This window comes from Haemaphysalis longicornis, unplaced genomic scaffold (assembly GCF_048455015.1).
Source record: "Haemaphysalis longicornis isolate Haplotype H1 unplaced genomic scaffold, Haemaphysalis longicornis Haplotype H1 scaffold_3, whole genome shotgun sequence".
Classification (NCBI taxonomy): Eukaryota; Metazoa; Arthropoda; class Arachnida; order Ixodida; family Ixodidae; genus Haemaphysalis; species Haemaphysalis longicornis.
This window is the reverse complement of record NW_027526335.1, coordinates 3,395,769-3,410,562: the sequence shown is the minus strand read 5'-3', so window position 1 is coordinate 3,410,562 and position 14,794 is coordinate 3,395,769. Positions and strand designations below refer to the sequence as shown.

The following is a 14,794-nucleotide window of genomic DNA, read 5'->3' as shown; positions in this document are numbered from 1 at the left end:
AATTGGGTCAATACATGAGCATCTCCATGCCGCGAACCCCTTAAACCAGCTGTTTCAGCATCCCCCACGCCTTTTGACAAACCGAAGACGCCTCAAGGCCGTATTTACCGAATGAAAATTGTCGAGTGTAAAGGTATGCTGTCGGTGATTGGGGATAAAGGGACTGCAAAATTCTCTAGGGCAAGTACTGGTTTAGACCTCGCTAATATTTATTTGCTTAAAAAAGATGCACGTGGTGCCCCCTGGCGAGGAGGTAGTTCGCGAAAGCAGCGCGCGTCAACAAAGAGAGGAGGGCTCACGCTAGCCTCCCAGCAGGTCTCCAGCTTCCAGCAGCGTTGAGCGATAGCCTCACAGCCGGGCTCAACTCTATTCGGGTAACGCGCGGCATAAATGAAGGTTCACTGGCGCAAGAAGAGAGAAAGCAGGGCTCCGCCGTCCCGTGGCCGTTTCCCCCCCCCCCCGCTCCCCCCCCCCAAAAAAAAAAATAATAAAAAAGAACAAAAAAAAATAAAAGGGCTCCGGAAAAATATTGACCACCTGGGGATCTTTAACGGGCTCCTAAATCTCGTACTCATGGGCGTTTTTGCTTTTTCGCCTCCATCAAAAAAGCGGCCGCCGTGGCCGGTAATCGAACTCACGACCGCGTGCTCAGCAGCGCAACGCCTTAGCCACTGAGCAACCCAGCAAGTTTTAGCAAAACCTGAAGACCCAAGCTCCGCTGTTTCTCCATCCTTGCACCACTAGGGCAAGCTGCTAGAATTTTTTTCGTTTTTATATTACTTTCTAAGACTTAATAACTAAGAGCGATACACATGCCCCTTTTCTCAAAATTTACAAAACCTACCGCGCCGCTTTAGGCTGAGACAATAAAAATTGACTTGCTGACAAACGCCATTTTCCTAACATTTCCTGTCATTTTACTAACAAAATAATTCGGGCCAAAAAGTATTTCGTTGCCCTACCCACAAATGCGAAGTACTTTTGCTTACCGCTAACTTTCTTTCATTGATGCTGAAATACCAAACGCTGCTTTGGTCTAACAACTCAGCTGATCGTAAGCAACTAGGGCCCCAGCCAACAGTTGTTAGCTAGGGTGCTCAACCCAACACTTCGCGGAACGTTTAGTCGTAGAAGGTCCTCGCTGACGACGTGGCATCTGTGCGCCAGGGTAACGGCAATTCATGCGTGTTATTGGGGGAATCTACTGACACGACAGCCGATGGACGTCAAAAAGAAACGGAGGTGACAGGCCGAGCGCTAAGCTGGGCAGAGCGAATGGGGAAACCACTCACTCCTCATTATCGACCCCCTCCACGGGGACACAAATATGAAACTACCGAGTGAACTTCCTATCTGCATCAACTGCCTCGTTGACCCTGCCTGTTGTTTGTGTCTTTTTCAAAGGTTGGTAGCGGGGAGTTACCCCTCACAGACGAAGGAAGCGAAGTCGCCCAACAGGTCACCAAGGCCGTCGACTCCGACCGTGAGGAGGAGGAGGAACAGAACGGAGACTTCTTGGTTCCATTGCAGAGTATCGAAGAGTGCAGTTGTGGAATGAGAAAAGTAAGTATGCAAAGCGCCCCAAGGAGTCAAAAAATGGGGAAGGGGGAGTTACGCAGTCACCAATGTACGCCCGACGTGAGCTCCTAAAGTTGCTGGTGTAGATATCTCGGGCGCTCACACGACACACCCACGAATCGTCACGTCTAAGTGCAATTATGTCAACCTAAGGTTGACTTCTGTGTTAGAATGTTCTCGCAGAAATTTCTCTTGATTTGCTTGCAAGCACTTTTTTGAAGTTTGAGGTCTTCTACTCTTCGCTTACTTGCAGTGAAGCAGACGTATTCTTGACTTCAAATATTCACGCGCGATGGGTCTTAGCAACGCTCTTAGCCCGTCGTAGTTCGGGGTTTTTCGCCGTTCCCAGGCATTGGCAGGGAGGTTGAAGCAGAAAGGTGGAAGCGAAGAGAATGTACGCGACACCGGCGTTCGCGTGCCCCCCGGAGATCAAGAAAAGAAAAGAAAAATTGGGGAGCCAGGGCCAGCGAATTTGCGGGATACCAAACAAAAAACACGATAAAATAAACCAGAATAAAGAAATGCAATTTGTGAGGGTTTCATTTCGCCCGAGCGGGGACAGTGATGAACTTGTGGCAAGGGTCTACACTTTGGCTTCGGCATTCACTCGCCCTTTTATTACAAGATGCCTACCGCCGTGTGTGAGACGATGAATGTTGATAAGTAGAAGTCGCGCCCGCCGGGCCACGGAGGGGCTGGCGGTGGGGAAGTACCAGTTTAGGCGTGTATCCCGTTCTTTGCGCTTCGAGCTGCTGGCGTCTAAAACACGCGCTGGCCAGCAGGCGCATCTTCGCTGTGCAAACCGCGAATGCAAACAAAACGGTAGAAGTGGACACGTGGTTACGACTTTCTCCCGCGACGTTTTATGGCGCAGCACTCTGGCGCCTTCTACCTGGGTTTCGCGGTGGCTGGCGCCAACTTCCGCATAACGGAGTGAGCGAACGAGTCACTCCCGCAGAAAGAAGACGGGGAGGAGCGTTTGGCGAAAGTGTGAGGGGGAGGGCGGCACGCTCTGCTAAGGCGTCATCTCCTAGCGCGTCGCCATGGCTTAGCATGTCTCACTGCCTCCCCCTAACATTCTCGCCAGGCGCTCCCCGCTGTTTGTGGCTCATCCGAACCACGTGACATTTGCGCAGGAGGTTCACACAATTTGCAACAACATACTCGGGGGCAACGAGAGAGAGAGAGAGAGAGAGAGAGAGAGAGAGAGAGAGAGAGAGAGAGAGAGAGAGAGAGAGAGAGAGAGAAAACTTTTATTGCCCCAAGAGCCAATTCGGTGGAGGGGTGGTGACCGAGGGAGGAAGGTCCCCGGTGGCTTGGACAGTACGAGCGACGATGGCTCTTCTTGCACCGCCGAACCCGAGCTGTCCAACGTTCTCTCCCAAGGCTCACCGTCTCGATATGGGGGAATGGGTTGTGGGGGCATTGCCAGACGAGGTGATCCATGGTTTGGACCACCCCACAAGGGGGGCGCAGTGGGGTGAGGAGTACAAAGCGGGGTAAATGTGGTGCAGGCGCCAGAGGCAAGGAAGGGTGTACGTCTGCACTAAGCTTCGGCGTGAGAGGGCGCCGGGGGTGCAGGGGGTAGTAGGCGGCGGGAGAGGTGGTAATGAGACGTAATCTCATGAAAGGAAACGAGCAGATCTCAAGCTGACAGGGCTCTGTGGAAGGAACGAAGGCTAAGACCTGCTAGGAAGGTGAGCTCCCGAGCGGCCTCGATCTCTCCCACACCCGTGTGGGCTGGGGTCCACACCAGCTCGGTGGGGGAGTCAGGGGGATTTTGAAGAAGTATTTTGAGTGCCATGGGAGAAATGCGAGCCCGGGCGCAATTTCTATGGCTGTCTTCGAATCGGAGATTATAATCGCAGGGAAGGCCGGAGTGTTAAAGCAAGAGTGATAGCCGCCTCTCCCGCAGTGCGACCGCCTAGGCGTCGGGGTGAGCGCCGTGACAAAACGGCAGAGTAGCGCGCGCCCCAGTGCGCTCGCTGATCACGCGATTACTTCTGAGACGAAGCAGATATGCGCTGTGACGGAGAAGACTGCAGTTAGCGCTGCGCACAAATTTCGCATTGGGGAGTATAGTAATCGCCGTGTGATTTTTTGACGACCAGAAAAGCTACGTCCACTGTGAAAACATGCAGCTGGGGACGTCGCCGTACAAGCACAAATGTAAAGTGTCGGTATACGCTGATTGCTGCCTCGGAGTAGGACCCACCCATTTTTTGTTCCCTTCTTCGTGCTTTCCCGATGCACGTGAGCGGTGGTGTCGCGTTCAATACCTCTGCTTCTATCACTCAGTCTCAGGAGAAAGCCTTAGATCTCTATGTTTCATGGAACGAGGGAGATACAGAAAATCGTTGGTACGCACAGAGAATCCTAAAAAAATGTTAAATTTGCTCGCACCGGGGAGCGTGAGCTGAGGATCCCGCGCGAGGAAAGGGAATCGGCAGTGCGAGGAAAGGGCCGAAAGACGGCTCTGAGAAAGGGCTACGCAGCGTGTGCCAAGAAAGGGTAACTGCTGCGCCAAAGGATAGTAGGCTGCTGCAGCACGTGCAATACGAATCGCCTGGGAGGACGAGGGCACCGGCCAGGCTGAGCAAGGAGCGAGCTTCGGGGGGCGCTGTGCAGGCGGCTCGTCAAGTGGCGACGGGTGCGACCGCAAAGTTCAACACAGAGCTCAAGAGCAAATCAGCAGCAGGTCCAACGAAGCGTGTGCCCTCACATTGTTAGAGAGCTCTACGCATCCCTCGTAATTTTCTTGTTCTCGTAGGGCGCGTCAGCGGTACCGTGACAAGGCAGCACGCGATAAGACAACACGCGACAAAAAGGCACAGCGACAAAAGGGCACAGCGAAAAAGAGCACAACGTCAGAGCACCGCGCGATAAAACAGCACCCTGCATTTGGGCGGTTTTCTCGCAGACTCTACTTCTTACCGTGCAATCTGCGCCCGATCTCTTACCTGCTTCTTAGATAACAAAAAAGCTTCAGTTTCCCGCGTACTGCGGTCTTACTTTAGGTTTTGAAGATCAACAAATTGGTACAGACGAATTAATGATTTCGCCCAACATTGATTTCACCCTTCAGACGTATTGTTGTTCGTTTGGCTAGCAGAGTCGAAATCACTTTCCACTCTTGAGCGGGTCCAATGAATGCGACTTCGTTATAGGTTTACATCTGTGTCAACTTTTCATCCCGATTTTAAATTGCAACTTTTCGTACACTGCAGTTTGGGGTAACCGTGTGATTTCTGTACCAGAAATTTTCGTTGCAGTGACAGTGGCCCTACGATACACGTTGTTGTCGCTACACAAAGCCCTTCGACGAGACCTGGTCAACAAGTCCAACCACAATTTGACGCGTCAGCATCATTTGGCGATAAGCCGCGTCATCGCGCGTCCCCAAAATGGAACAAAAAAGAAAACTTGGAGAAATTCAGAGAATCTTCTACTACTTCGTAGCATTCTTATGCCGCTTGTCTGGAGTGTAAATTCTCTACAGCCAATTTTTTGGGTTTTTAAATTCTGTACAACCAATTATCTCCATTTACGCTATTATAACTATTGCGGGTTACACGTCACACGGCTCGCTATTTTGAAGCAAAGCCTTCTACCTCTACCAGGCAACGCTTCTTTCGCGGCGTGCGGGACAGGAAATTCCCAACGCGGCGGGGGCGGGGGAAAGGGGGGGGGGGGTGCTGGAGGGTTTTACTCACGGAGCAACACTGTAGATGGGGCGCGAATTTACCCAGCGTTCCCCGCGCGGAGCTGGCTGCTCACGGCGGCCGCGTCGGCGGTACGGATTTGTCTTCTGCTTTAGCGGCGGTTGTTTTGGGCCTGTTTTGGCGCAGCTTCGCGTCCATTCTGCGCTTCCTTCACACGGCTTGATTAGCTTGTTTGACAGCACCTCCTGGGTAACACGGACCCGACGGAATTAAGTGTTCAAACGGCAAAGAATCATTAAGGATTGCTTTGCAAGGCGGGAAAACAAAATCCAGAGACCACAGACAGACATCTCGCCGCTAGAGAAACGCCAGCTTTTGTGCACTGCTTGCCACGAATGGGACTCCGTTTTCTGAATTGATTGATACCAATTCGGTTGTGTTTTAAGACGTATCACAAAAGGCGGAAGGAGCAACCGGTTTTGATAAATAGCGATTACAAAAGTTCCCTCAGCTTTCTCGCAATTTTCAAACTTATAAACTAACTAGTTTAAATCGGTATAATAGGGAATCCCTGCGCTCACATGCCCAACTGTTTCGGTGTTTGCGCTTGTGACGCGCGGTAATGTAACCCCGAGCTATCACATCAGGATGGCTAGGTTCCACTATCTCACCCTTCGGAAGATATTCCTCTCCGTTTTTTTTCCTACCGACACTCAGCTTGGCTACGGCGGCAGCGTCCTCCACTCTAGTCCGGTCGTGGCCGATGCTACTGCGCTCGAGATTCCGCCCCCGCGAATTCCAAGTTCATTTTTTGCGAGAGATTGCCGTACGGCATGAGACAAAGTTTTTTTTAGGTACAACACTGCACCCGTAACGCGCAAAAATTCAAGAAGAGACCGGTGCGCGTATTCCCAAACCATATCCCGTAGGGGCCCAGGCCGACCACACCCCCTAAGCAGGGGCGCAGCCAATGAGGTTAAAAAATTGCAATTTTTTAACCTCCTTGGACGCAGCACCGTGACGTCTCTACCTATATGTGCGCGACTTCATGCGAGGTGGATTTTTTCTTTTTTCCCCCTCCCCTCGTTATGGCTGCTTTGCGGGTGGCCGATGGTTTCGCTCCGCGGGCAACTTGTGTTGTACTATTTATATTTTTATTCCTGCTATTTCTTGTGTATACGTTTGTATACTTTTTTGCGTGTGTGTGGCTTACAGTTGAGGCACGAGGTGTGACACAATGCTGGCGAATTAAAAGGCCAGACACTAAAGAAATATATATATGTGGTAGCTAAAAATGCGTCGCAGGAAACAGACACAAACTGCTCATCTATACCCATCAGTGGATCTCTAAAAATGACAATTTTTTGCCGCTATTTAGACCCCGAGATCACTATCGTAAAAATAGTGCGCCAAGGAGATAACTTCTTTACTTAGTTTTATCTCTGATGCGACTACCGTGACTTCAAGCTCACAGGCAACTACTCATTAGTCCCAGCGAAAAGAATATACGTATCTGAGTGAGTGTAACACTGCATTAAATGAAAGGCCATGGGGCCCTGGGGGAGCAAGGATGAGGAGAAAAGGGGAAGGTCAAAACTCGCACAATGAACACAGTTGCAGTCTTGGGGTCCTAATCGCAAAATGAACACATTAAAGTCAGTCAGTGGCAGCAAAACGCACAGTTCACACTTAAATGTACAGTTCACACTGTGGACAATGCGGTTCACACTGAAAACAGTGCACGCTGCAGACAGTTCACATTGTATACCAAACGGGAAAGTCGGCCAGGCTGCTACACCAATTTGTAGAGTCTGTTTTCAAGGGCGTACTCGGTAATTGCTTCTAGTGCGGTGGGGTCGTCACGGACCCGACTGACATGTTCCTGTTCAGTCGCAGGGGCGGGACCTAGAGTTAAAAGCTGGTGGCGATTACGGTCGAATAATGGACAGAGCCAAATTAAGTGGTAACGATTTGGTGTGCCTTCCCGATTACAGGGGGGGGCATCAGCGTCATTCGGATCCTGCTGGAGCTGTCTATTTATAAATAACGTATCTTATGCAGCAAAATATATGTGTGCATGAAGCACAAATTGTTAAAAATAACTAATCGACATTGGCAACAGCGTGAGTGGTAGCACGCATGATTACTGATATCAAACTCGGCCTGGTGGCTTCAGTGAACAGACTGTGGTCAATAGCCCTGTACAGAAGACCTATATCAAACTCCTCGAGTACTTCAGTTGCTGTACATTCCAACTATTACTTAGCCCTTGGTTGGTATATATTTTAGATATTGTTTCTCTAAATTGTTATGACCAGCAGTGTAAATTATGCAGAATTCATGACCTAGTGTAAAACGTGTACGTTTTAGCTGGTGTCTTTCTTATCAATGTATCACCCTTAAGAACGATTCACACCTTCCATTGCTGTTAACAAAATGTCAATGTTTTCCTTAGTGGCACTGTTCCTGATAAAGAATAATGCAATGAAGTTAATGTTAACGAAATTCAATGTAATAGTGCTTATGAAAGTGCCAAAATGTAGCAGCTCATGCAGCTGTAATATTTCGCAAGAGTAGGACAGTTTGTAAATGTAGTCATGGGTAATTGGCTGCCTTTCTTGTAATCCTTACCTGCAGCACCGAATCATGTTTTGAGCTGTGTATATAGTGAAAGAGCACCCAACTCAATTGTATACCCTTCTGTGTGTGTAGAATGAGCTTTCAATGAGGGTGTTTGCTTTCCGGACCGCGTATAATTGCCACATGCGCGTGAAAGCTTCCACTTCGAGCACCGAGTCGAGCGCTTATTTAGGAACACGATCGGAGGTCAGTGTCAACTTGCAGGTGCGCAAGAAGGGCACGGAGAGATCAGGGGCTCAGGTACAAAAGGTTAGCTTCTACCACATGTGCGTCAGCTTCCCCAGCGCCGCAGGCCAGCCCCGCCCACGGAGCGAAACCATCGGCCGCCTGCCAAGCAGACGAAACGAGTGGAGGGGGAAAAAAGAAAAAATCCAACTCGCATGAAGTCGCTCACATATAGGTAGAGACGTCACGGTGCTGCGTCCAAGGAGGTTAAAAAATTGCAATTTTTTTAATCTCTTTGGCTGCGCCCCTGCTTAGGGGGTGTGGTCGGCCTGGGCCCCTACGGGATATGGTTTGGGAATACGCCTACGGGATATGGTTTGGGAATACGCGACCGGTGCTGGGGCACCCATATCCAGCGCTTGAGATCTGGGGGTCTGCCAGGATGGAGCCCTGTGCCTCGGAGGTGTTGCGTTCGGGAGTCTAGAAGGCCTGGGCAAGTCCAGAGTAAATGTTCAACGTCAGCGTCTGACGCAGGGAGCACACAGAAGGGGCAAGTGTCCGCAAACGGCGCGTTATATAGGGCAGGCCAAGCGTGGGTAACTGCTGGGGATAACGCCACCCCAACCGGAAGCCTCCGCAGCACGACCTCCTCCGACCGAGCGATTTCATTGGGGAGGTCAGTTCTCAACGCGGTGGAAAGCCTCGCGTCATGTGTTGGAACTGAGCCTGTTACGCAAGCCTTGGTTGTAGTACGGAGCACCAAGTAACGGCTGGCAGGATCTCTCGTTTCACTCTTGGTAGAGCCACGTGTGCGGATTCAAGTGACGTCGCATAGGCAATTGTTGTGGGTGTCGCTTAAAGCTTTGCTTTCCAACCACCTTCACAGCGTGGCTTGAAGCAGATTTTTATTTGGTATTTGTTATATTTTCCTTGTTGTTTGGTTTTTCAAAATTCTGTTCGACCAATTACCTCCATTTACGCTACTATAACGATTACCGGTGGAACTTCATTATTGTGGAAATTCAGGGCGCTACACGGTCCACCATTTTTCGTAATTTTCTTCTATTTTCTTATTTTTTAGTTTTTTCTGAATTCCGTTCGACCAATTATTTGAATTTACGCTTTTTAATGATTACAGGCGGAACTTCCGCGATAACTGCCCTTTGTGGAAATTCATGGCGTTACACGGTCCTGGCTGTGGGGCTACTCGGAAAAGAAGGCTACACATTAAAAATTGGTGCCGAAAAAAAGGTGAGGTGCAGTCACCGAACATCAGCACCACCCCGAGAGTACGCCCGACGTTTGGGACAATGGCTTAGCATTCAAAACACCCTTCCGCTCCTCCAAAAACAACAATTTTTGTCTCCAGTGGCAGTCGGCTGCCCTCAAACAAATTCAGCCCTGTTCGAAAGTTATTACCAAAGCCAGAGAAGGATGCTATTACCGAGGAATCTGATTGTCCCCGCTGAGCTCTAAGGACGTGTTACGTGTCGTCCACTCGCTGGGTCTTTGGATCTGCGTTTTTCACCGGCCCCGCGGCCACAGGACTGGGCTCTGACTTGATGCGAGGGGGGCTCTGCTGCGTGGGGCCGTCAAGCGCAAGCTCCTGATAGCCAATACTCATTCGTCTGCTTGAGTTGTTTCCTAGCAATCTCCGAGGTTCGGAATCGCCGTAGTCGGCTCACGACTTCACAAGTTTTGTTCGGCGTATCGATGTTATCGTCGAGATTTAGCCCCCGCACGCGTCACGACGCTAAACCAGTTTTTGAGTTGTGTCATGAGCGGGGCACGTCCAACAACACTGGCAAACTCTTCTAAATTTTCGAATCTTTCTAACCTTTCCATTGACACAACCCTATCCTGCTCTCTTCCCCATATAGCCATCCGCGCACTGAGTTGAATGCGGGGAGCTCTTAGCTGAGCTCCATAATGTGGCCTTTAATATAATACACCTAAATAATATATCTGCTTCAGTCTGAATCGAATCTCTTTCTCTCTCTCGTAGCCAAGATACCAAAAGTTCTCGTGTGGAGTAAATAATGTTGGCTGCATTTCTTTGGTTCATCTCCAATATTGGCGCGTGAGAAACGAGAGTTATAAGTGCCAGAATTTTTCAAATACGACAACTATAAGCCCGCTTGACAATTCCCGAGAACTACCAAGCTTGGCATGCTACCCGCAAAATTATCACCATAGCCTGGACAATATATAGCCCTAGTACTCTTACTCCCCCAAAATTTTCATTATTTCCTTAGCACTATTGCGTCAGTACTTTCATTGCCCCGAAATTTACGCCATCGGCTGGACCATGGTCTTAGATTTCTCACGGCCCCAAAATTTTCGGCATCGGCCGGAATGTGGCCTCAGTACTTTCACTGTCCCACAATTTTAGACATCGCCAGTAGTAAGACCTTAGTACTTTCGTTGCCCCAAATTTTCGCCGTTGCCTGGACAGTACCCTTAACACTGCACCAAAATTTTCGTTATTGAGTGAACTTTAGCCACAGTACTTTCACTGCATCAAACTATTCCCCATCTGCTGGATTAGAACTGTACTGCTTTACCTGCCCAAAATGTTTTCCATCTGCGCAACATGAACCTTTGTACTGTGACTGCCCCAAAATTTCCCCAGTCGGCACTAATAAAACATCCGTACTTTCCCCCCACAAAAATTTCTGCCATCTTTTGGACTATAGCCTTAGAGCTTTAACTGAGTGAAAGTTTTCCCCATCGTCCGGACTATACCATCGGGACTTTCGCTAACCCAAGATTTTCTCCTCTGGCTGGAAATAGCCTTAGTATTCTCTGCACTGCAATTTTTGCCGTCGGCTATAGTGTAGCGTTAGTACATTCACAGCCCCAAAATATGCGCATCGGCTAAACTATAGCTTTAATACTTACGTTGCCACAAAAGTTTCGTCATCCGCTGGAATGTAGCCTTGGCACATTCGCAGCCTTAAAATTTTCGTAATCGGAAAGATGACAGCCCCAGATTTTTCACCATCCTAATATTTCCACCCCCGCCTGGACTATAACTTTAGCACTTTCACTGTCACAAAAGATTCACCATCGGCTGTAATTTAGCCTGACTACTTTCGGTACCCCAAAATTGTCATCACTGGCTGGACTGTAGCATGAGTACTTTTACTGCGCCCAAATTTTCCCCATCGGCTGGAAACAGGCCTTGGCACTTTGGCTGCACCTAAAATATATCCATCGACTGAAATATAGTTTTACTGCCCCTAAATTTCAGGTCTCAGCTGTATGATAGGCTTGGCACTTTTGCTGCCCCAAAATATCCACGATCGGCTGGGCTATATACAGCCTTAGTACTTTTCCCCGTTGACTGGGCTACAGCTTTGGCGCATTGGCTTCCCCTAGATTAGCATAATCTGCAGATCAATAGCCTTGGTATTTTCGCTTCCACAAGATTTCCGCCACCGGTTGGGCTGTACCTTTAGTACTTTCGCGGCCCCAAAATTTTCGCATTGGCTGGACTATAACCTTGGCTTTTTGGCTGCACTAAAATATCGGCAATCAGCCCTAGCACTTTCGCGGTTCCAAAATTTTCTCCATCAGCTGGACTCTTCCTTTACTATAAAAAAACGCGGGGACAACTTTCTGTGGCAATGCAGTCAAGGCTACAGAGCCGGACCACGCCTTTTCCCTGCAAACCTGGAAGTAGTTCAACAAAAATTATTGGCTGGCGGTAGCCTCAGCAATTTAAGAATATTTAGCGCTTATGTTTTAGACTTGCATTGATAATGCCACTAAATTGCTAGCCAGAATATACGAAACAGAGCTTTTTTTACATTTTCGGATATTTTTGGTTGTGGCTGTCGCCACTGGCGTCACAATGGTTCCCTCCCGAAAAAGACCAACAAAAAAAACATGGCGTTTTTGTCGACGGCTTTTGGTAGCTCGCGAGAAAAATCAAGCATCAAGGAATTTTTTATAAAGGAACGCGGTAAATATCCCTTGTGTATTAATTTTCTGTCGTATATTTGCGTAATGTCTTGTTCTTGTTCAATAATTTTGACAAGTATGAACATATGAACCAGACTCTCTCTCTCTCTCTCTCTCTCTCTCTCTCTCTCTCTCTCTCTCTATCTCTCTCTTAGACGTTCAGATTTGGCTGTGAGTATATAAGACTATTATGCAGATTTCGTTTCACTTCGGCTGGGTGGCTGAATTCAGTCACAGACAGACAGACAGACAGACCACAATTTCTGGGTTTAAGTAGCCCAAGGAAGGGTATCGTCTTTGAAACACCGGGTCATAGTTACCCCTGCCCTTTAAAGGAGCCATGAAGACAAAATACAAGTTGGGTATATTAGAAAGACTGCTTAGTCCCGATAACAATGATACCAGTATCATCTTAATCTTCGAACAGATAACGCAGATATTAGAGAAAACGTGTGAAGCAGTCGCGACCCCCTAGCCAATTTCCCGCAACTTTTCTATGACGTCACGGAACCTTGTTTGTGCGATTGGCCACCGCCTAACTGACCTGTCGCGACAACACATGACTGGACGTCTGTAATGGGGCCTCTAGTTCCATTTGACCGCATCACTTGAATGCTAACGTGCCGTTAACGCACTGAAAATTATGTTTTATTGTTGGCCCGTATGACGTCATTGTTGCTCATAACACGTCACTGTGGCGCAAAATTTGAAAATTTTGAAATACTTCTTGCTTTTTTTTCGTTTAAAACATATTTTGGGGCTGTAACGGAGCTGAGTGAGATACTGAATCCTAGTTCTTTCAAATTAAAAGAAGTTGTATTTTCTCTTCATGGCTCCTTTAACTCGAACGTGAGCATGCGCCCTGCGAGGAGCGTCCGGCGTCGTCCGGGCTTGAGCGTGGCGCTCGCAACAAAATCCCAAGAAAACAGCTCACGCGAGTCTGCGCGTTAAGGGGGGGAGCAAAAGACTGCTCCAGCTACAGACGCCCAGTTCGCGAAGTCTGTTGCCGCCGGTTCTAGTGTGTGCTGACGCGTTCCACTGGCTTTTAATTGAACTACTTTTACTGAGCTTCAAATAAAGAATTGTGCGTGCAGGCACCAGATGGGGTGGTTCCCTATTCGCGGGACCCATATGTGTCCACTAATTCTTCTCCTCGAGCCACCAGCTGTTGCTGAATGGCGAAGTCAGAGCTGGAGAGTAAGGTCTCCCATCGCTCGAGCGGGTTGGGTTTGGGGAAGGCGGAAGGGTGTATGGGGATGTCTTGAGTTTTTTGCACTCCCAGATTATGTGCGCAAAAGTGCCATCTCCCTGGCAGAACGGACAAGTGTTCTCGCGTTCTGCCGGGTACATTTTGTGCAGAAGCGCCAGGTATGCGAGCGACCCTGCCTGTAAGCGGCGCAATATCGTCTGCTGCCGTCTGCTTATTTGCTTGTGCTGCTTGGGAAGCCTCGTTCTACTTTCTTTGTATAGGCGGACGATGTCCTTATAACTCGTGACGGGGTGCGGGGTTGCTCTTCCTCACCCCGGATGGCTAGTTCTCGGGCATAGTGGTCGGCGGCGACGTTGCCTTCAAGGAGCGAGTGAGCCGGGACCCACACGAGCTCGGTGACTCGTCAGGTATTGGGGGATGTTTCTTGAGTACAGTTGCTGCCGCAGAACAGACGATCCTTTCCGATAGCTTGCGTACGCTTTCTTGTAGTTGGTAACCACCATGCTGACCTCCGGCATGGCTAGGGCCAGCGCTATGGCTACCTCTTCTGCCACGGTCGCGACCGTAGTCTTCACCGACGCGCAGGTCTTCAGCTCGTCGATGTGCGTTACGGCCACCACGGCCTTTGTTCCGTGTTTTGGGAGTGAGGCGTCCACGTACCGGACCCGGGGGTCCTCCTCCGGCTTCTGGGCCAGGGCTTTGGCCCGCGCCGTCCGCCTGCTTTTGTGCCGTTCCGGTGTCGTGTTGCGCAGTAACGGTTTGGTTGTGATGGAGTCACGCCATCCCTGAGGAAGTGGTGCCTGTTCCGTCTATGGTTCAACCTGCCATCTAATCTTGTGTAGGACGGCTTTTCCGTGTTCTGTCCTGATCAGACGAACCTTCTGCTTGGACAAGTGTGTTTCGATGAGTGCGTCCGTGGTGTTGAGGGTGCCCATGTCCATCAGTCTTTTCGTTGACGAGTACATTTGCAGACCCATGGCTGTCTTGGTGGTCTTACGCATCGCCGCGTCCAGCGCTTCCCTGTCCGCCTTAATCCCGCGGACAAAATTATCCGAGCCCGCCAGTCATGCATGAGGAAGACGACGATATAGAGATTACGACCATTGCTACTACCAGAGTGAAAGCCAGGACGGAACATGTAAATAAACAATTTCAGACCTAATGCAATGTGTGGCGTTGTGTTCTTCAGTGCTTACATAGAAAGAAATCCTCCAGCTTCGCTGTGGTTCAAGCAATGCGCGACTTAGTGCAAGCTTCGCCAGTTTTTTTTTTTTTTTTTTACTTTCACTGTCCCAAAATTTTCGCCCCTGGCTAATCTATAGCCGCAGTACTTTCTCAGGAAAAAACCAGTGAAAAACACGCTGCACACGAGCAGAGGCAAGACAAGGACAATCACTGGGCTTACAACAAAAGTTTATTGGAAGAACTCCCATAAATACTTAAAACGACGCATGCGCAGATGGGTGACTCTCTCACCCCTTCAAACACCTAAAGTCGTTTGAAGGGGTGAGAAGGTCACCCATTTGTGCATGCGTCGTTTTAAAGTATTTATGGGAGTTCTTCCGACAAACTT

General features: G+C 49.3%; 1 protein-coding gene across 1 annotated transcript in view; it reads left to right on the top strand.

Moving 5' to 3' along the window:
• Window positions 1–14,794, top strand: part of LOC144173873 (gamma-aminobutyric acid receptor subunit alpha-2-like) — a 118,962-nt gene that overhangs the window by 73,284 nt on the left and 30,884 nt on the right. The window contains exon 10 of the mRNA XM_077702166.1: window positions 1,405–1,563. Coding sequence (XP_077558292.1) covers window positions 1,405–1,563 — 159 coding nt within the window. The remainder of the gene's footprint in view (window positions 1–1,404; window positions 1,564–14,794) is intronic.